The 23,595-nt window shown below is 42.2% G+C and overlaps 1 protein-coding gene across 1 annotated transcript in view; it reads right to left on the reverse strand.

The window, feature by feature from the left end:
• The window catches only part of nrip2 (nuclear receptor interacting protein 2), a 37,184-nt gene that overhangs the window by 4,266 nt on the left and 9,323 nt on the right, over positions 1-23,595 (reverse strand). Inside the window, exons 2-4 of the mRNA XM_061914141.1 lie at positions 11,162-11,449; positions 4,047-4,129; positions 3,558-3,637 (exon numbers count right to left, since the gene is read on the reverse strand). Coding sequence (XP_061770125.1) covers positions 3,558-3,637; positions 4,047-4,129; positions 11,162-11,449 — 451 coding nt within the window. The remainder of the gene's footprint in view (positions 1-3,557; positions 3,638-4,046; positions 4,130-11,161; positions 11,450-23,595) is intronic.

Here is a 23,595-nt window from a genome sequence, read left to right on the forward strand (position 1 = left end):
TTTAATACGAGCATATAGATCTCCCACCTCTGATGCATACAAGCGGAAGATGGATGAAAAGGAAAGACCGAAAAAAAGTAGTACCACACAGTTGTCGCTTAAAGACTCCGCCGAGAAAAAAAAAAAAATACAACAAAAACCCCCCTTGGGGTGTGGTCAGGGACAACGCATGCGGTATGGCACACTTTGCAGCTGGCAGTGAACGGGAGGTGCCCTGTCTCAACGCAGCATATGAGAAGCTCTGACTGACTGCTAGGCCACTTCAAGCACTCACCACCAGCTTGCAGCACATTTGTGTCACTCATACAAATACGTTAAAGCAGGGCAGATTGAGCCCAGTTTATAATTTCCTGTTATACAGTATACCATGCAGTCTTGCACTAAAGAAGGACTATGTTATTGTTTACTTTATTACTCTAATATACTCTTGGCGTGGCGCAGTGGGAGAGTGACCGTGCGCAACCCGAGGGTCCCTGGTTCAAATCCCACCTAGTACCAACCTCGTCACGTCCGTTGTGTCCTGAGCAAGACACTTCACCCTTGCTCCTGATGGGTGCTGGTTGGCGCCTTGCATGGCAGCTCCCTCCATCAGTGTGTGAATGTGTGTGTGAATGGGTAAATGTGGAAGTAGTGTCAAAGCGCTTTGAGTACCTTGAAGGTAGAAAAGCGCTATACAAGTACAACCCATTTATCATTTATTTATTTATGACTGAAGCTGTGCGCCTTCATTGTTTTTGTAGCTCTTGTTTTGTGGCATGTTTAAAAAAAAAATTAAAATAATGCACTTTGTGAAAGTCAAAGTATATTAGTTCCTGTAGTTGTAGAAAAAAAGAATGCACTCTGTGACTGTAATAATTAATATGGCAGTGCCATGTTGGCATTTTTTTTTCCATAACTTAAGTTGAAGTTGTTCTCTTATTTTGGAAAACCTTGTTACATTGTTTAATGCATCCAGCGGGGCATCACAACAAAATTAGGCATGATAATTTGTTAATCCCAGGACTATATATATATATATATGTATCGCTTGATATCGGAATCGGTAATTAAGAGTTGGACAATATCGGATATCGGCAAAAAAGCCATTATCGGACATCTCTATGTACAGTATATATTTATAAATATGTATTGCAAATATATATTTACTTGTTTGTATTCTATATTTATAATACGTATTTGTAATGTGTAACTATATTAAAGGCCTACTGAAATGAGATGTTCTTATTTAAACGGGGATAGCAGGTCCATTCTGTGTCTTACTTGATTATTTCACGATATTGCCATATTTTGGCTGAAAGGATAAAGTAGAGAACATCCACGATAAAGTTCGCAACTTTTGGTCGCTAAGAGAAAAGCCCTGCTTGTACCGGAAGTAGCAGACGATGACATCACATGTTTGATGACTCCTCACATATTCACATTGTTTTTAATGGGAGCCTCCAACAAAAAGAGCTATTCGGACCGAGAAAACAACATTTTCCCCATTAATTTGAGCGAGGATGAAAGATTCGTGTTTGAGGATATTGAAAAGCGACGGACTAGGAAAAAAAAAAAAACTAGTAAAAAAAAAAAATCCGATTGCATTGGGACGGATTCAGATGTTTTTAGACACATTTACTAGGATAATTCTGGGAAATCCCTTATCTTTCTATTGTGTTGCTAGTGTTTTAGTGAGTTTAACAGTACCTGATAGTCGGAGGGGTGTGTCCACGGGTGTCTTGACGTTAGTGTCTCAGGGAAGTCGACGGCAGCTTTATGGACGGCACAAGTTCAGCTGATCTCCGGTAAGAAGCGACTTTTTACCACTATTTTCTCACCGAAACCTGCTGGTTGACATTTGGTTGGGATCCATGTTCGCTGTGATCCATAGTAAAGTTTCACCGCCGGGAATTTTAAACAAGGAATCACCGTGTGTTTGATTGGCTAAAGGCTAAAGCTTCCCAACTCCATCTTTCTACTTTGACTTCTCCATTATTAATTGAACAAATTGCAAAAGATTCAGCAACACAGATGTCCAAAATACTGTGTAATTATGCGATTAAGTCAGACGACTTTTAGCTGTGTGTGTGTGCAGCGCTCATATTTCCTAACAACCCGTGACGTCACGCGTACACGTCATCATTACGCGACGTTTTCAAGAAGAAACTCCTGGGAAATTTAAAATTACAATTTAGTAAACTAAAAAGGCCGTATTGGCATGTGTTGCAATGTTAATATTTCATCATTGATATATAAACTATCAGACTGCGTGGTCGCTAGTAGTGGCTTTCAGTAGGCCTTTAATGTGTATATTAGTAATATATATATATATATATATATATATATATATATATATATATATATATATATATATAGATGGATAGATATATGTAGATACAGATTACAAATATATTTTTGTAGTCTATATTTATAAGATATGTTTGTTAAATATATAAGTTTCTATTATATTGACACAATACAGTATTTTAGATATGTTCTATAATGTGCCCAAAATTACAATAAAATTTCAGTAAATTGCAAATATAATATATATTTTTTATACTTGATTCTTTTTGGAATATTTCCCCCTTTATCATTGTTTTTCAGCTATTCTCACAATATTTACAACTTTAGTTTCCATCATTTTTCTTGTTAGTGTACAACTATTCTCATATTATTTTTCATATATATTTGGGATATTCTCATTGCTGCCTGACCCCAACATTTTTTCAAATTTGATTCCTATAAAAGTAAAAAATTAGGCATTATTTTTATGTCGTTTTCCCTTTTATAAAAAAAAATGTATCCTCACAATTTCCTCACAAGCTTAAGTTCATGAATCCGTTTTAAATTATATAATTATGACATTATCATAATAATAGAAAAAACTTTTTTTTTTTTCGTTATCACCACTGCTTTCTTGCAGTATGTTTATTTCCATAATTACAACCCGTATTCTCACCACCGAGTTTTTATTTGTCATAGAAATGAAAATGTATTAATTGATTTGGAATATGTTTTACCATAATGCATGTGAAAAGAGAGCAAGTACAAAAGTAAATTGCTCATTTTCTTGCTGCTAAGTGTCAGAAAAATTGTATGTAAATTATCCAAAAAAAAGTCTGTTCCCAGTAAACAGATGAATGCTGTCTTTGTTGCAACAAGCCAGAGGCTTGGAAAATTCCGCTGTGTACGATGGGAGGAGACGGGAGTGGTTATTTATTGTGATCCAAGACTTGCCCAAGCTCGATCCAGGACCAGCCTAAGCCCGAGGCATCTTTATCTTTTGCGTTAATGTGACCGAAAACAATGGCTATTTACATAACCCCCGTTCCTTTAGAAACAGCAGTTGTTGTGTAAACAGGGAATATCCACATAAAAGAGGAAATGTAAACCTTTTTTCGTCAAGAGCGTGCTGGAAACTGTACAATCGTACGGACCAGACGTTTCTCCTCAAATTGAGCCAAATTGATTTCTGTCTCTGTTTATTCCCTTGCTTCTTGTCTTGGTTAATAAATGTCATCGATGTTATGAACCTGACACTAAGTGTTTCTTCCTGCACTCCCAGGTGTTCGTACCTTGGACCAAAGCAGAGCATTGGAAGGATCTGGTGCCCAGTTGGAGCTTCACGTCTGCGACGGCGCTACTGGGGTCCAGGCTGAGGAGCAGGTTGGGAAACACAATCTTTATTCAATAACATACAGAATATTTGATCACTTTCACATTTTAAAAGGCACATTTCCACCCTAAATAGGCATTATTATAATATGTTGATAACTGTGTGTACATATTGTTTGTGCATTATGACGGGTTAAATAAATAAAAATGTTTTCTTGTTCATTTATTGAACAATTTTGTCCGGCACACTACTGCCCCCTGCAGGCCTGGGGTGAAAGGGCCTCTCAGTGAGATTATAGGAAGCGGAGTGTGCTTTGTAAACATAATTAATGTGTTTTTTTATTTATCTAATTGCCAAATTGTGCCAGGATCAGTCAAGGGTGTTCAAAGTGCGCCACTTGTTTATTGCCGAGTAGCTAGAGAGGGAGCGTTGTTGTGTGGGTTCCTACCCGAGCCTGTGGCAGCAGGATGCAGAGATGTGGTTGTGCAGGCTGCCGGTGTTCAAAGACGCCTTGACTTCCGTCTCGCGGCACTGCGGGGAGGACATGTCGTGTCAGCACGCTGCTTGTTTAGAAAAATGCAAATGGTGACATTTGTGTTGCCATTTTTTTTGGTGTGTGTTAAAGATTGACGTTGTTTCCATCGTATCTGCTGACTCGTCTCTATAGCTACTAACTATCAACCGGGAAGTAGGGACGGCGTGGCGCAGTGGTAGAGTGGCAGTGCGCAACCCGAGGGTCCTTGGTTCAAATCCCACCTAGAACCAACCTCGTCACGTCCGTTGTGTCCTGAGCAAGACACTTCACCCTTGCTCCTGATGGGTACTGGTGGGCGCCTTGCATGGCAGCTCCCTCCATCAGTGTGTGAATGTGTGTGTGAATGGGTAAATTGGGAAGTAATGTCAAAGTGCTTTGCGTACCTTGAAGGTAGAAAAGCGCTATGCAAGTACAACCCAAAAAGTATGGGGTATGCGACTGTCTGATTGTGGCGGTCCGCTCCCTGGTCCGCATCGCCGGCAGTAAGTCGGACACGTTCCAGTGAGGGTTGGACTCCGCCAAAGCTGTCCTTTGTCACCCTTTGTTCATAACTTTTATGGACACACTTTTTAGGCGCAGTCAAGGCGTTGAAGGGATCCGGTTTGGTGGCTGGAGGATTAGGTCTCTGGTTTTTGCAGATGATGTGGTCCAGATGGCTTCATCTGGCCATGCTCTTCAGCTCTTGCTGGATCGGTTCGCAGCAGAGTGTGAAGCGACCGGGATGAGAATCAGCACCTCCACGTCCGAGTCCATGGTTCTCGTCCGGAAAAGGGTGGAGTGCCATCCCCGGGTTGGGAATGTTACCCTGCCCCAATTGGAGGAGTTCAAGTACCTCCAACTTTTGTTTGCATGCGGAACGGCCCCAGGCCTATGGACACTGCATCAACAAACCCAAGACAATGGGCATAAACAGACACACATCCCCACCCCACGCCTTCATCACCCCTTGACTCCCATTCGGGGTGATGGACGGCTGGCAGCGCTTTATAGCAGCCGTCGTTAATTGAATTTAAAATGTTAATACCAATGGAGGTTCCTCGTGAAAAGTGTTTATCGTTACATCCCCAGTCAGTAAGTAGTTTACTGTCCTCAGGATCATCAACATCTTGTCCACTTTTAGCCACCAGCGTTTTTTTTATCAGCCCGCAGCTCAAGCTGCTTATCAGCGACTCCACACACACTTTTCTCCTTTTCCTTTTGTCTCCAGCGCACAAACTGCTGTGCTCAAATCCCCCAATCTCTTTCTCTTTCTTTCTCCCTAGCTCCACCTCTCAATTTCTCCTGTGTGTTTTTGTGTTGGTCACTTTGGAAGCAGCTGCATAACTAAGATCCCTGCGAGATAACCTTTGATTGGACGGCCTGTTGATGGAAGCAAGCAAAGTGCGAAGGAAAACGCTGAGTGAAGCAGGAAGGTTAGGATAGTTGACTTATTAAGCCAATGAGGGATATCGGATATGTTGTTGTTTTGCTGATTAATCACATTTTAAAGGTCAAAGTGTGTTTTTTGACCTCAAAAGGAGACATTTTTCTTTCAATTACACTACAAGTTGACGTCATTAGGATTTTTTTTCCTATTTCTTTTACAAACCCTGTTTCCATATGAGTTGGGAAATTGTGTTAGATGTAAATATAAACGGAATACATCCATCCATCCATCCATTTTCTACCGCTTATTCCCTTTTGGGGTCACGGGGGGCGCTGGCGCCTATCTCAGCTACAATCGGGCGGAAGGCGGTGTACACCCTGGACAAGTCGCCACCTCATCGCAGGGCCAACACAGATAGACAGACAACATTCACACTCACATTCACACACTAGGGCCGATTTAGTGTTGCCAATCAACTTATCCCCAGGTGCATGTCTTTGGAAGTGGGAGAAAGCCGGAGTACCCGGAGGGAACCCAATACAATGATTTGCAAATCCTTTTCAACCCATATTTAGTTGAATACACTACAAAGACAAGATATTTGATGTTCAAACTCATGAACTTAATTTTTTTTTTTGCAAATAATAATTAACTTAGAATTTCATGGCTGCAACATGTGCCAAAGTAGTTGGGAAAGGGCATGTTCACCACTGTGTTACATCACCTTTTCTTTTAACAACACTCCATAAACGTTTGGGAACTGAGGAAACTAATTGTTGAAGCTTTGAAAGTGGAATTCTTTCCCATTCTTGTTTTATGTAGAGCTTCAGTCATTCAACAGTCCGGGGTCTCCGCTGTCATATTTTACGCTTCATAATGCGCCACACATTTTCGATGGGAGACAGGTCTGGACTGCAGGCGGGCCAGGAAAGTACCCGCACTCTTTTTTTACGAAGCCACGCTGTTGTAACACATGCTGAATGTGGTTTGGCATTGTCTTGGTGAAATAAGCAGGGGTGTCCATGAAAAAGACGGCGTTTAGATGACAACATACTGTATGTTGTTCCAAAACCTGTATGTACCTTTCAGCATTAATGGTGCCTTCACAGATGTGTAAGTTACCCATGTCTTGGGCACTAATGCACCCCCATACCATCACAAATGCTGGCTTTTGAACTTTACGTCGATAACAGTCTGGATGGTTCGCTTCCCCTTTGGTCCGGATGATACAATGTCGAATATTACCACCAAAAATTTGAAATGTGGACTCGTCAGACTACAGAACACTTTTCCACTTTGCATCAGTCCATCATAGATGATCTCGGGTCCAGAGAAGCCGGCGAAGTTTCTGGATGTTGTTGATCAATGGCTTTTGCTTTGCATAGTAGAGCTTTAACTTGCACTTACAGATGTGGCGACAAACTGTATTTAGTGACAGTGTCTTTTTGTAGTGTTCCTGCGCCCATGTGGTGATATCCTTTAGAGATTGATGTCGGTGTTTGATACAGTGCTGTCTGAGGGATCGAAGGTCACGGTCATTCAATGTTGGTTTCCGGCCATGCCGCTTACGTGGAGTGATTTCTCCATATTCTCTGAACCTTTTGATGATATTATGGAGCGTAGATGTTGAAATCCCTAAATTTCTTGCAATTGCACTTTGAGAAACGTTGTTCTTAAACTGTTTGACTATTTGCTCACGCAGTTGTGGACAAAGGGGTGTACCTCGCCCCATCCTTTCTTGTGAAAGACTGAGCATTTTTTGGGAAGCTGTTTTTATACCCAATCATGGCACCCACCTGTTCCAAATTAGCCTGCACAACTGTGGGATGTTCCAAATAAGTGTTTGATGAGCATTCCTCAAGTTTATCAGTAATCATTGCCACCTTTCCCAACTTTTTTGTCACGTGTTGCTGGCATAAAATTCTAAAGTTAATGGTTCTTTGCAAAAAAAAAATTTTTTATCAGTTTGAACATCAAATACGTTGTCTTTGTAGCATATTCCACTGAATATGGGTTGAAAAGGATTTGCAAATCATTGTATTCCGTTTATATTTACATCTAACACAATTTCCCAACTCATATGGAAACGGGGTTTGTACTTTTACAATGTTGCATTCACTGTAAATAGATGAAAATATTTGATGTTACAACTGCATGAGTGTAGCCAAGAAGAACTGATAAAAGCGAAAAGAACCTTGTGGTCTACTGCAGAGGACATTAAATAAAATCTATAAAAGCACTCAGAGAGTGCAGACCTCCGCAGGCCCGACCTACAAAATAGTAAAAAAAAATAATGTCCTGAATCCAGACGTTTGAATACACACACAGAAGATAAAGTTCATAACGTAAAGTAACGTTGTAAAAATTACCCAGATCCAGCTTCAAATCTAATCACTTGTTCCTTATTCCATTTCTGACAAAATTTCATTAAAATCTGCTTTTAACTGTTTGAGTTATTATGCTTATGAACAAACCAACAAACTAACTAACCAACCAACCATTGAATCCATAAATGAGCAAACTGAAAAACCCACTAACAAATCAACCAAGGAACGAACTAATGAATCCACTAATGAATCTACCAACAAAGGAGCTAGCGAATCAACCAACAAACTAACTAAAAAAACCCACCAACAAATTAGCCAACTGGCGAACTAATTAACCAACCAACGAATCAACTAAGAAACAAACCAATGAATTAACCCAGGAACGAATTAACAAACAAACCGACCAATAATGAACCAACCAACCAACAAACTAAGAAATCAACCATCAAACGAACCAACGGATCAACCAACAAAAACAACAACGAATCAACCAATGAATGAACTAACAAATTAACCAACGAACGACTTAGCGAATCAACTTACAAATAAACCAACCAAACAACGAACTAACAAAGTAACCAACAAACAAACCAACAAATGAACCAACTGAGGAAAAAAACAACAAACAAACTAACAAAATACTCAATGAACGAACTAACGAATCAAACACCGAACGACCTATGAATGAACCAACAAACGAACTAACAAAGTAACCAACAAACCGACCAACAAATGAACCAACCAAGAAAAAAACAACAAACAAACTAACAAATCAACGAACGAACGACCTAACGAATCAACTTAAGAATGAACCAACCAACGAACTAACAAAGTAACCAAAAAACTAACCAATGAATGAACCAACCAAGGAAAAAAACAACAAACAAACCAATGAATTAACCCGCAAACAAATCAACAAACCGACCAAGAATGAACCAACCAACCAACGACCTAACGAATCACCGTATGAATGAACCAACCAACGAACTAAAAAATTAACCAACAAACCGACCAACGAATGAACCAACCAACGAACAAACTAATGAATCAACCAACGAACGACCTAACGAATCAACTTAGGAACGACCTAACGAATCAAGTTACAAATGAACCAACCAACGAACTAAAAAAAAAAAACAACAAACCGACCAACGAATGAACCAACCAAGGAAAAAAACAACGAACAAACTAATGAATCAACCAACGAACGAACTAACGAATCAACTTAGGAACGACTTAGCGAATCAACTTAGGAACGACCTAGCGAATCAAGTTACAAATGAACCAACTGACGAACTAATAAAGAAACCAACAAACTGACCAACAAATGAACCAACTAAGAAAAAAACAAACAAACAAACTAACCAATTAATCAATGAAAAAACTAACAAATCAACCACCGAACGAATCAAGTTTGGAATGAACCAATTGACGAACTGACAAAGTAACTAACAAACCGACCTACGAATGAACCAACCAAGGACAAAAACAACAAACAAACTAATGAATCAACCAACGAACAACCTAAGGAATCAACTTATGAATTAAAACAACCAACCAACGAACTAAAAAACTAACCAATAAACGAACCAACCAAGGTAAAAAACAACAAACAAACTATTGAATCAACCAACGGACGACCTAACAAATCAACTTCGGAACGACCTAGCGAATCAAGTTATTGAACCAACCAACGAACTAAGGAAAACAACGACAAACAAACTAACGAATTAATCAATGAAAAAACTAAGTAATCAACCACAGAACGACCTACCGAATCAAGTTTGGAATGAACCAACCAAAGAACAAACAAAGTAACTAACAAACCGACCAACGAATGAACCAACCAAGGAAAAAAACAACGAACGACCTAACGAATAGACTTAGGAATGAACCAACCAACGAACTAAAAAACTAACCAACAAACCGATCTACGAATCAACCAACCAAGGAAAAAAACAACTTACGACCTAACGAATCTACTTAGGTATGAACCAACCAACGAACTAAAAAAATAACCAACAAACCGACCAACGAATGAACCAACCAAGGAAAAAAACAACGAACAAACTAATGAATCAACCCACGAACGACCTAACGAATCAACTTAGGAACGACCTAGCGAATCAAGTTACAAATGAACCAACCGACGAACTAACAAAGTAACTAACAAACCGACCAACGAATGAACCAACGAGGGAAAAAAACAACGAACGACCTAGCGAATCAACTTAGGAACGACCTAGCGAATCAAGTTACAAATGAACCAACCAACGAACTAAGGAAAAAAAACAACAAACAAACTAACCAATTAATCAATGAAAAAACTAACTAATCAACCACCGAACGACCTACCGAATCAAGTTCGGAATGAACCAATCGACGAACTAACAAAGTAACCAACAAACCGACCTACGAATGAACCAAACAAGGAAAAAAACAACGAACAAACTAATGAATCAACCAACGAACGACCTAACGAATCAACTTAGGAACGACCTAGCGAATCAAGTTTGGAATGAACCAATCGACGAACTAACAAAGTAACTAACAAACAGACCAACGAATGAACCGACCAAGGAAAAAAACAACGAACGACTTAGCGAATCAACTTAGGAATGAACCAACCAACAAACTAATAAAGTAACCAACAAACCGACCTACGAATGAACCAACCAAGGAAAAACAAAAAAAACTAACTAATGAATCAACCAACGAACGACCTAACGAATCAACTTATGAATGAACCAACCAACCAACGAACTAAAAAAGTAACTATCAAACTGACCAACGGATGAACCAACCAAGGAAAAAAACAACGAACAAACTAATGAATCAACCAACGAACGACCTACCAAATCAACTTAGGAACGACCTAGCGAATCAACTTGGGAACGACCTAGCGAATCAAGCTACAAATGAACCAACCGACGAACTAAGGAAAAAAACAACAAACAAACTAAACAATTAATCAATGAAAAAACCAACTAATCAACCACCGAACGACCTACAAAATCAAGTTTGGAATGAACCAATCGACGAACTAACAAAGTAACTAACATATGACCAACGAATGAACCAACCAAGGAAAAAAAACAACGAACGACCTAACGAATCAACCAAGGAATGAACCAACCAACGAAATAATAAACTAACCAACAAACCGACCAACGAATCAACCAACCAACCAACTAACAAACCAACCACCAAACTAATCAACAGACAAAAAAAACGACGAATCAACCAATGAAGGAACTAACAAACCAACCAACGAAGGACCTAACTAGCAGCAGAGCTTGGCTTCAGTCCAAAGTCAAAAAGCATCTTTCCGCTACCTTGCACTGAACGAGTAGCGCCGTGAGAAGGCCGGACCCCCCCGTCCCGCGCCGGGCCGCCTCCTCGTCGTCCGAGCGGAAACTCTCCTCTTGAGACTCCTCCCTCTCCTCAGTGGAGGAGTCGGCGGTGCTCTCGCTCCTCTCCTCACTGTCGCCCGGACCGTCCTCGCCCTGGTCCTCGGTGTCGGCCAGCGGCGAGCGCACTCGGGCGCCCGTGTCGCGGGCCTCGCCTCGCAGTCGCGTGATGTTGCCCTCCAGCAGGCGCCGCTGGACGATGCTGTGAGGTTGCTAAGAAGGGAAAGAAAGATTCATTTGTCATTTGTGGAATAGTTGCATCATTTTTGAACGCTTGGTCAAGGTCTGTTTTGTCTGTTAGTGATCGAGGCGGCACAAAAGCAAGACTTTTTCTAATTGAATAACACAACTATGTTAGTCCTGCATTGGACTTTTATCTTTTGGTCCATTTCTTTTGTTAGAGTTACCGAGTCTGAACAAAAATCTCAGCCCTGTTTGTCCACTGCAGAGGACGCCGGTTCCCAGAAAGAGATATGGTAGTGTCCAATGATTCCTGAACAGAGTACAAGAGCGGGACAATTTCATGGACAGCTGAGCAGTCGTCCTGGCACTAGAAGGAAATACGGCGAAGGAGACTGGAATAAAAAAAGACTCGCTAGAGGCAGCGTGACGGATGTAATAATGTCCTCTCATGTCTGGCCGTTGTGTTGAAACTAATGGTTAAGCAACAAGGCATTGGTCTTCTATTCAGTGCATACTTGCCAACTTTGAGATCTCCGAATTCGGGAGATGGGGGGCGGGGTTTAGTGGTAGCGGGTGTGTATATTGTCGCGTCCCAGAAGAATTAGTGCTGCAAGGGGTTCTGGGTATTTGTCCTGTTGTGTTTATGTTGTGTTACGGTGCGGATGTTCTCCCGAAATGTGTTGGTCATTCTCGTTTGGTGTGGGTTCACAGTTTGGCACATATTTGTAACAGTGTTAAAGTTGTTTATACGGCCACCCTCAGTGTGACCTGTATGACTGTTGACCAAGTATGCTTTGCATTCACTTGTGTCTGTGAAAAGCCGTATATATTATGTGATCGGGCTGGCACACAAAGGAAGTGTCCTTTAAGGTTTATTGGCGCGCTGTTCTTCTCCTTATGTCCGTGCACCACTGCGTACAGCAGCGTTTTAGTCATAAATTTTACTTTTTGATACAGATACCGATGCTTTCCGATATTACATTTTAAAGCATTCATCTCTACTCACAACTTACCGATCTCAGGGCGGACACTAACCACTACGCCACTGAGTAGATAAAGACATGATATTTAATGTTCGAACTGGTAAACTTTGTTGTGTTTTGCAAATATTAGCTCATTTGGAATTTGATGCCTGCAACGTGTTTCAAAAAAGCTGGCACAAATGGCAAAAAAGACTGAGAAAGTTGAGGAATGCTCGTCAAACACTTATTTGGAACATCCCACGGGTGAACAGGTTAATTGGGAACAGGTGGGTGCCATGATTGGGTATAAAAGCAGCTTCCATAAAATGCTCGGGGTTTGGTGGTAGCGGGGGGTGTATATTGTAGTGTCGCAGAAGAGTTAGTGCTGCAAGGGGGTCTGGTTATTTGTTTTGTTACGGTGTGGATGTTCTCCCGAAATGTGTATGTCATTCTCGTTTGGTGTGGGTTCACAGTGTGGCACATATTTGTAACAATGTTAAAATTGTTTATACGGCGACCCTCAGTGTGACCTGTATGGCTGTTGACCAAGTTTGCTTGCATTCACTTATGTGTATGTGTAACAGCCGCATATATTATGTGACTGGGCCGACACGATGTTTATATAGAGGTAAAGCCACTGCTCCTCCACATGGAGAGGAGCCAGATGAGGTGGTTCGGGCATCTGGTCAGGATGCCACCCGGACGAAACACTAGGGAGGTGTTTAGGGCATGTCCAACTGTTAAGAGGCCACGAGGAAGACCCAGGACACGTTGGGAAGACTTTGTCTCCCGGCTCGCCTGGGAACGCCTCGGGAAGAGCTGGACGAAGTGGCTGGGGAGAGGAAAGTCTGGGTTTCCCTGTTTAGGCTGCCTTCCCCGCGACCTGACCTCGGATAAGTGGAAGAAGATGGATGGATGGATGGACTTTGATAGAATGTGAGGGTTTAAGCAGGAGTTTGTGAGCATTGTTTTGGGGTGTTTTCCATCCTTTCTCGCCAGGCTGCAGGGAAGCAAAGAAGCAGAGAAGCAGAGACAGGGCACAAATTGAATTGATCAACACAATTGAATTCCTGTGTTAACTGCTGCGGGGTCATCTGCGTCCACAAAGCGTGTTAGGGAGCCGGGACGCCATGTCAACCTGAGCGGTGACGATGCACAGTCCCTCGCTAAACAGTCGCCGGGAAGCCTCCTGCTCGGTGCCACAGGAAGGAAGCCAAAATATGTGCTTCGAAAGGTCACATGACTGACTGGAAGCCGTTGGGTGGAGTAATTAGTGCGTCGGCATGCAATTAGCTGCTCATCGACCGAGAGGGGGAAGTGAGAGTGGAGTGTCTTTATATGTGTTTACTTTGCTTTGATTCTCTTGTTTATCCACCTTGTTTTGCAGCTGTACCTAATAGAGTGTCCTGTGAGCAGGTTAGGACTGGTTTCTCTTCCCTTTTTAACATGTCTCGCTATTTAGTGTGCCTTCAACCTCTCTCTTGTGTTGTTTTTCTACACTATTTTTAGCCGCCTGTCTTCCCACACACACACACACACACACACTCGCACATACACAGACCCCTAATTCATGCATGGCATGTATTGAACCAGTTCCACCAATCAGGTCGCCGATCCCGCCCGCCCCTTTTTTTTTGTTGGGGGCTTTAATTCGGTGACGTAAATAATTAAATGCAACAAAAAAAGACAACAAATGTTTGTTTTTATTTTACAATATATATCATTGAGTGCTGTGAAACAAATAAAGATGTCAAGTAGATAAAAATGACAAAGATTGTGAGAAAGTTGATGCATGTATTTAGTTTAAAATAATGACTATAACATACATGATAATGAAATAATAGATAATAAATGAATATCCGGTAAATGTGTACATTTATTTATTATATTTCTCAGGTTCAAACACTGATGACATCTATTAAACAAGACAAGAAGCAAGGGATCAAACAGAGACAGAATTAAATTTGGCTCAATAAGGAGAAACGCGTAGACCTGTAACCTAGTTCAGTGTCCCACCACTGTACGCCTTCTCTTTTATTACGACTTTCCCCGATTACATGGCAACAGCTTTTATTTTTTTAAAGGGACAGGGGTCGTAAACAGCCACTGCCTATGATCACAAAACAGTTCAAAGAAAAGGTGCCTGGAGGGTGGGTCAGGTCCTGCTTCTTCTCCGCTTTGTAGATCTCGGGTCAAGACAAATTTTCCGTGGATTACAATTCATCAAAGAAACCAACACCTTCATGTCGCTTCCCATCCTGCACAGTGGGGTTTTACAAGCCTTGTGCTTGGTAGGATCAAAGACAGCTTTTGTCCTCTCGCCGGGAACTCATTGAAACACAAAGTTTTGTGATAACTTAGACACAATTATTCTGACAATATTAGCTTTGTTTTTAATGTATTTCTCATTTAGCTAGGTTTACGTTAAAGTTGGAGTACCAAAGATAGTCACACACACACTAGGTGTGGCGAACTTATTCTCTGCATTTGACACATCACCATTGATCACCCCCTGGGAGGTGAGGGGAGCAGTAAGCAGCAGCGGTGGACGTCCCCGGGAATCATTTTTGGTGATTCAACCCCCAGTTCTAACTCTGGATGCTGAGTGCCAAGCAGGGAGGTAATGGATCCCATTTTTATAGTCTTTGGTATGACTCGGTCAGGGTTTGAACTAGCGACCAACTGTAGTTACTGACAGTGGTTTTCTGAAGTGTTCCTGAGCCCATGTGGTGATATCCTTCACACACTGTCACGTTTTGATGCCATACCGCCTGAGGGATCGAAGGTCACGGTGTCACGGCGCGGGCTCGAACTCATTTTACCCGGGCTGTTGAGTCTGCCAGCACCTCAGCTGGCAGCGTGCCGAGACACACCCACATGCCGGCAAGGCTGTGGGCGATCGGCAATCTGTACACCTGGGACTGATGAAGGCGAGCTGTATAAGGACCGGTGGACCCATTTCTCTATGGTGTACCGTAAGGCGACAAGCTTTATGTTCTCTCCGTGTTTCTTCTGCGTGTCCCTGATCTTCTCCCTTGTGCACGCAGTGTTTTCCTTCCGTCGCCTTGGTTTCGAGCTGTGTGTCCCCCCCCAACCCCCGGATCATGACTGCCTTCCCGGATCTCGACCACCTCGCATGGACACGGACTCGGACGCCTCTTTCTCTCCCTCACACCCTGGATCTTTCGCCTGTTTCACGGACTTCCCAGATAAGCCCCGCCCTCGTTGGACTTCCAGTTTGGAACAACACCTCTCGGTAACACTCTGCTTCACATGGTCTCATACCATACACACTCTTGAAATCAGTCACACTCCATTTCCTTAGTTATTAATTAGTATTGTTTATTTATTATATATATATTTGGCTACATATATAAGAAATCCTAGAAGTTGACTTACCCCTTGTGTCTGTGTTGTCAACTCCATCCTAGAAACATAACACACGGGCCTTGTTGCTTACGTGCAGTGATTTCTCCAGATTGTCTCAACCTTTTGATGGTATTACGGACGAGATTGTGAAATCCCTAAATTCCTTGCAATAGCTGGTTGAGAAATGTTGTTCTCAAACAATTGGCTCACGCATTTGTTGACAAAATGTTGACCCTCGCTCCATCCTTGTTTGTGAATGACTGAGCATTTCTTGAAAGCTGTTTTTATACCCAATCATGGCACCCACCTGTTCCCAATTAGCCCGTTCACCTGTGGGTTAGTTCCAAATAAGTGTTTGACGAGCATTCCTCAACTTTCTCAGTCTTTTTTTGCCACTTGTGCCGGCTTTTTTGAAACGTGTTGCAGGCATCAAATTCCAAATGAGCCAATATTTGCAAAACATAACAAAGTTTACCAGTTGGAACGTTAAATATCTTGTCTTTACCTACTCAGTGGCCTAGCGGTTAGAGCATGGGTGTCAAACTCTGGCCCGCGGGCCAAATTTGGCCCGCCGTGTAATTTCACTTGGCCCTTGAGGCAATATCAAACTAATAATAGAGCTGGCCCGCCGCTGTAACACCGCATTCACCGCTAACACTCTTACTTGCCAACCCTCTCGATTTTCCCGGGAGACTCCCGAAGTTCAGTGTCCCTCCCGGATTTCATTCCGGACAACAATATTTGGGGTGGGCTTTAAAGGCACTGCCTTTGGCGTTCTCTACAACCTGTCTCCACGTCTGCTTTTCCTCTATACAAACAGCGTGCCGGCCCAGTCACGTAATATATGCTGCTTACACAGACACACAAGTGAATGCAAGGGATACTTGGTCAACAGCCATACAGGTCACACTGAGGGTGGCCGTATAAACAACTCCAACACTGTTACAAATATGCGCCACACTGTGAACCCACACCAAACAAGAATGACACATTTCGGGAGAACATCCGCACCGTAACACAACATAAACAAATACCCAGAACGCCTTGCAGCACTAACTCTTCCGGCACGCTACAATATACACCCCCGCTATCACCAAACCCCGTCCACCTCAACCCCACGGCCGAAAAGAGGCATTCAATTTTTATTTAAATTTTATTTGATATGCCATTGATATTTTTTAATTATTATTATCATTTGAAACTCGATTTTGCATGTCACTATAAAGTTATTTAAGCCTTGCTTGTTCAATATTCAATGCAAAACTTGTTTGGGTCCCTATTAAAAGGTTAATTTGTTGAACCTCGGCCCGCGGCTTTGTTCAGTTTTAAATTTTGGCCCACTCTGTCTTTGAGTTTGACACCCCTGGGTTAGAGTGTCCGCCCTGAGATCGGTAGGTTGTGAGTAGAGATTTCCGATAATATCGGACTGCCGATATTATCGGAAATCATCAGATTTCCTGATGATTGAGGGAACCCCTCATGAAACAGTTCTGTAGAGATGAAGTAGTCTTGTGATTTTTCCCACACCTACATATATATATATATATATATATATATATATATATATATATATATATATTAGGGGTGGGCAAATTAGTGCGTTAATTATGAGTTAACTCATCAATCTATTAACGCCGACAATTATTTTATCGCACATTTGCGTATGTTGTTTACATGCTTTTATTTTGTTAACGCCTTTTCTTAACAAGATGGCGTCGCCCGGCGTCGAGGGGCTCTTGGTAAAGATGGAACATTTGGCAAAAATACCGAACAATTCTGCAAATTTCATGGCTGGCTTACAGCGTGGTCACTCCGGGATCACTTACGACCGCCAGACAATTCTGGATGTGGATAGATTGGGCCGTTTTGGACTGACGCGTGCTTGCTAGACCGGCTAGCTAGCATGGGAATACTTTGCCGGCTACATCCAGCGGCTTGTGAAGCAGCGGAGTATATGTGTTGTCTGTCTATTTATGAATAATGCAGACGAGGAGTGTTGGCTGAGTTCTTAACGTTTACTTTCAGAGCGTGCATATCACAACATACAAGATGCCATCATGGCGACACAACCTATACCGGGCTACCGCGCATGCTCGTCACTCCTGTTGCATGCTGGGTAGGGTAGTTATTTTATTCCCTGGCTCATAACATCACAATATAGTACCATGTATATGCGTTCAGTTTATCAAAACACCAAGCAAACAATCGGAAAATTCCCATCATATCAATTCCTAGATATAGTCATAATTATTTTAAGTGCACTACGCAGAATAAACACAACATTATTAATATTGCTACTACGGATAATTTGATCAAAAATTCCCTCAAACAGCCCACTACCTATAATATAGATTTTTTAAACATAAGATCCCTGATAAAAAAAAATGTTTCTGCTGTTACCTCAGAAATTGCCTGTTCAGATGTTATGATTGTGGCTCAGAAATTTGTATGTAGATTATATTTATTTTCCATAACAAACAGGATAACTTAAATACCATGGCAGTGGTAGTAATAAGCTTAAATGTTTGTATTTACATTTTTTGAGTTTATTTTCATAAAATATGCTATTTAACTGCTACTGTTTAACAAGGACTGATTTAAATTGTGTTTGCACAACAAATGTTTTGGCGCTTTTGTTCATGTGGGAGAATATTCCAATAAAGGTGCACTACACACTACTTTTGAATTCATTATTGGGCTTTGCATGTACAATGCGGTTAATCGCGATTAATCAGAGAAATAGTGCGATTAACTTCGATTAAAATTTTTAATCGTTGCCCAGCCCTAATATCAATCAATCAATCAATGTTTACTTATATAGCCCTAAATCACTAGTGTCTCAAAGGGCTGCACAAACCACCACGACATCCTCGGTAGGCCCACATAAGGGCAAGGAAAACTCACACCCAGTGGGACATTGGTGACAATAATGACCCAGTGGGACGTCAGTGACAATGATGACTATGAGAACCTTAGAGAGGAGGAAAGCAATGGATGTCGAGCGGATCTAACATGATACTGTGAAAGTTCAATCCACAATGGATACAACACAGTCGCGAGAGTCCAGTCCAAAGAGGATCCAAGACACAGCAGCGAGAGTCCCGTTCACAGCGGAGCCAGCAGGAAACCATCCCAAGCGTAGGCGGACCAGCAGCGCAGAGATGTCCCCAGCCGATACACAGGCGAGCAGTACATGGCCACCGGATCGGACCGGACCCCCTCCACACGGGAGAGTGGGACATAGAAGAAAAAGAAAAGAAACGGCAGATCAACTGGTCTAAAAAGGGAGTCTATTTAAAGGCTAGAGTATACAAATGAGTTTTAAGGTGAGACTTAAATGCTTCTACTGAGGTGGCATCGCGAACTGTTACCGGGAGGGTATTCCAGAGTACTGGAGCCCGAACGGAAAATGCTCTATAGCCCGCAGACTTTTTTTGGGCTTTGGGAATCACTAATAAGCCGGAGTCCTTTGAACGCAGATTTCTTGCCGGGACATATGGTACAATACAATCGGCAAGATAAGATGGAGCTAGACCGTGTAGTATTTTATACGTAAGTAGTAAAACCTTAAAGTCACATCTTAAGTGCACAGGAAGCCAGTGCAGGTGAGCCAGTACAGGCGTAATGTGATCAAACTTTCTTGTTCTTGTCAAAAGTCTAGCAGCCGCATTTTGTACCAACTGTAATCTTTTAATGCTAGACATGGGGAGACCCAAAAATAATACGTTACAGTAGTCGAGGCGAGACGTAACAAACGCATGGATAATGATCTCAGCGTCTTTAGTGGACAGAATGGAGCGAATTTTAGCAATGTTACGGAGATAAAAGAAGGCCGTTTTAGTAACGCTTTTAATGTGTGCCTCAAAGGAGAGAGTTGGGTCGAAGATAATACCCAGATTCTTTACCGTGTCGCCTTGTTTAATTGTTTGGTTGTCAAATGTTAGAGTTGTATTATTAAATAGAGTTCGGTGTCTAGCAGGACCGATAATCAGCATTTCCGTTTTTTTGGCGTTGAGTTGCAAAAAGTTAGCGGACATCCATTGTTTAATTTCATTAAGACACGCCTCCAGCTGACTACAATCCGGCGTGTTGGTCAGCTTTAGGGGCATGTAGAGTTGGGTGTCATCAGCATAACAGTGAAAGCTAATACCGTATTTGCGTATGATGTCACCTAGCGGCAGCATGTAGATGCTGAAGAGTGCAGGGCCAAGGACCGAACCCTGGGGAACTCCACACGTTACCTTAACGTAGTCCGAGGTCACATTGTTATGGGAGACACACTGCATCCTATCAGTAAGATAAGAGTTAAACCAAGACAGGGCTAAGTCTGACATACCAATTCGTGTTTTGATACGTTCTAATAAAATATTATGATCGACGGTATCGAAAGCAGCGCTAAGATCGAGGAGCAGCAACATAGATGACGCATCAGAATCCATCGTTAGCAATAGATCATTAGTCATTTTTGCGAGGGCTGTCTCCGTGGAGTGATTTGCCCTGAAACCGGATTGAAAGGTTTCACATAGATTGTTAGACGCTAAGTGTTCATTTAACTGCTCCGCAACAATTTTTTCAAGGATTTTTGAAATAAAGGGAAGGTGAGACACCGGTCGGTAATTTACCATGAGGTCAGGATCGAGGTTAGGTCTTTTAAGAAGAGGATGAATAACCGCTTTTTTGAATGCTAGGGGAACAGTGCCCGAGGAGAGTGATAAGTTTATAATATTTAGCACTGATGGACCTAATAATACAAAAAGCTCCTTGATCAGTTTCCCAGGAAGAGGGTCAAGTAAACATGTTGTCTGTTTTATTCCATTTACATGTTGTAACAATTCCTCTAATGTTATTTCCTCAAAACGAGAGAAACTATTTTGGTGGGCAGTATCCGCCGTATATACAATCGTGTCAGTGTTAATAGAACCCCGTTGTAGCTGGGACGCATTGTCTTTAATCTCCTTTCTAATGACTTCAATTTTCTTACTAAAGAATTGCATAAAGTCATCAGCTGAGTGGGTTGAGCTACTGGAAGGAGTCCCTTGTTGGGTTAGCGATGCTACCGTACTAAACAAAAATTTAGGATCGTTTCTATTACGGTGGATGAGATTTGAGTAATAATTAGCTTTAGCTAAGGTAAGCATGCGTTTATAAGTTATTAAACCATCACTCCATGCTTGATGGTGCACCTCAAGTTTAGTCGTGCGCCATTTGCGTTCCAGCTTTCTACATAATAATTTCTGAGCTCTAGTTTCTTCTGTAAACAACGGGGTGCGCTTTTTTGGAGCCTTTTTTAACTTTAGCGGTGCTATGTTATCAATGGTTTCGCGCAGGGCGTCGTTAAAGTTGTTAGTGAGGTTATCAATAGAGCCCACATACTTTGGGAATGGTGCCATTACCGAGGGCAGTAGGTCAGCAAGAGTTGTCGTTGTGGCCGTATTAATGTTGCGGCTGCTATAGCAGTTATTATTATTATTAGTTTGACGAACATGCGTCTGAACCTCGAATTTTATAAGGTAATGATCGGACAATACTTTAGTATACGGGAGTATCGTAACTTTGGAAACGGTGATGCCACTGACAAGCACTAGGTCTATCGTATTACCGTTGCGATGCGTGGGTTCATTTATTATTTGTGTGAGACCACAGCTATCAATTACAGTCTGGAGCGCTACGCACGGTGGGTCCGATGGGGTATTCATATGGATATTAAAGTCCCCCATTATGATTATATTATCGGCGTGTGTCACTAGATCAGCAACGAACTCTGAGAATTCATTAATAAAGTCCGAATAGGGCCCTGGGGGGCGGTAGATAACAGCCAGGTGTAGAGGCAGCGGTGTGACAGACCTCATAGTAAGCACCTCAAACGATTTATATTTATTATTTATGTTAGGACTAAGGTTAAAGTTTTCGTTGTATATTAGTGCGACCCCCCCACCCCTTTTGAGCGGACGGGCAATATGCGCATGTGTAAAGTTAGGAGGACATGCCTCATTTAGCGCAAAAAAGTCGTTTGGTTTAAGCCAGGTTTCGCTGAGACCGATGACGTTAAGATTGTTGTCTCTGATAATATCATTAACTAACAACGTTTTAGGAGACAATGATCTTATGTTTAAAAAACCTATATTATAGGTAGTGGGCTGTTTTAGGGAGTTTTTGATCAAATTATCCGTAGTAGCAATATTAATAATGTTGTGTTTATTATGCCCAGTGCATTTAGTATAGTTACGACCATATCTAGGAATTGATACGACAGGAATTTTCCGATTGTTTGATTGTTGCTTTGATAAACTGCACGCATCATAATTAGCCACCTCAGTAACGGGGATTTTCCGATTGTTTGTTTGTTGCTTTGATAAACTGCACGCATCATAGTTAGCCACCTCAGTAAAACACATGTCCAACTCTGAAACACTCAAAGCAGAAAAAACTTGTTCTAATTTAACTGACTCCTTACCCAGACCAGTAGTCTCGCATCTTTCATCTAAATCCGTCTTCGGGATGGAGGAAAGTGGTGTTCTGTGGGGATTAGCCTTCTGCTTTGTTTTTAGCCCCGCTCGGCATCCGCGTTTCCGATCACACCGCTGGCGTCTGTTCCGTAGACGGCCCCCGCTGCTACTAGACTCCCCTGCTTCACGGGCCGCTGGATGTAGCCGCCGATGTATTCCCATGCTAGTTAGCAAGTCTAGCACGCAAGTGTCTATCAGTCCAAAACGGCCCGATATGTCCACATCCAGAAGTGTCTGGCGGTCGTACGTGATCACGGAGTGACCACGATGTGAGCCAGCCATAAAGTCTGTGGAATTGTCCGGTATTTCTGCCAAATGTTTCATCTTTAGAAGGAGCTCCGCGAGGACGCAGCCCGTCCGGGCGCCGCCATCTTGGATAACGAAATTGTTTAAAAATCCTACCCAGGATGGAGTTCCAGAAGCCCCGCAGCGAGCTGCCCGAGCCGCGGGAACACCGGGAATGACCAAAAGATACCCAGGAGTGAACCAGCCAAAGTGGGGGACAATTTGAGAAAAAGTTGGAAAAAGGTATAAATATATATATACAAGCGGCAGAAAATGGGTGGATGTATTGTGTTTTTGTCTACCATTTACACAATGTGCTAATAACTTCCCTGGTTATGGGTTTTGTAATACCAATAATCTTTGTGGCATTAAATGATCATGTCGACTCTCCGACTCTCCGAGTTGGCACTTTTATTCTTCTACATTACACACTCTCACACACACACACACAAGAGTGTGTTGTGTTACATAAAGCATCCCCCGTGACCTTCTCTAGAGACCACGCTTCCCTTTTTACGCTCTCACAACAACTCCAGCGACGCTCCGCACCGCCTCGGGCTAAAGAGCAGCGAAAAAGTCTTACGTAAGCACGCAGGCGTCACACGCCGGAGAAGAAAAAGCTGAAGACACAACCGCGTCCCATCTGGCATGGGCTGTTGTTGAACTATTAGCGTCCATAGCATGATTGTTGCACGTTGTGTCCACCAATCAACACATTGCTCTGTACCCTGCTCCGCCCCTTTCGGTACCTGGGCTTCCAGAAAGTACTATTTTCCTACAATACTGTGCTGATGATGACTCAGTGCGCGTCCACACATGAACTTAGCTGCTGAGCGTTGAGGCGGGCTTACCGCGGCGACAATTTCCACTTCACGCCCTCACAGCGCTCCCTCAAAGATTTCAGATAGCTGCTGAGACGAGTTTCATTCCGTCTTGGCGGGAAAGATAATTGCTTTTTATCACAACGGATGTTGAATCACATAGACGCCGTTAAGCCCCTTGAAGCTAATGACCTTTTAGGGATTCACGTCAAGATGTTTTATATATTTTTTTA

Source organism: Nerophis ophidion, linkage group LG10, assembly GCF_033978795.1.
Source record: "Nerophis ophidion isolate RoL-2023_Sa linkage group LG10, RoL_Noph_v1.0, whole genome shotgun sequence".
Taxonomy (NCBI): Eukaryota; Metazoa; Chordata; class Actinopteri; order Syngnathiformes; family Syngnathidae; genus Nerophis; species Nerophis ophidion.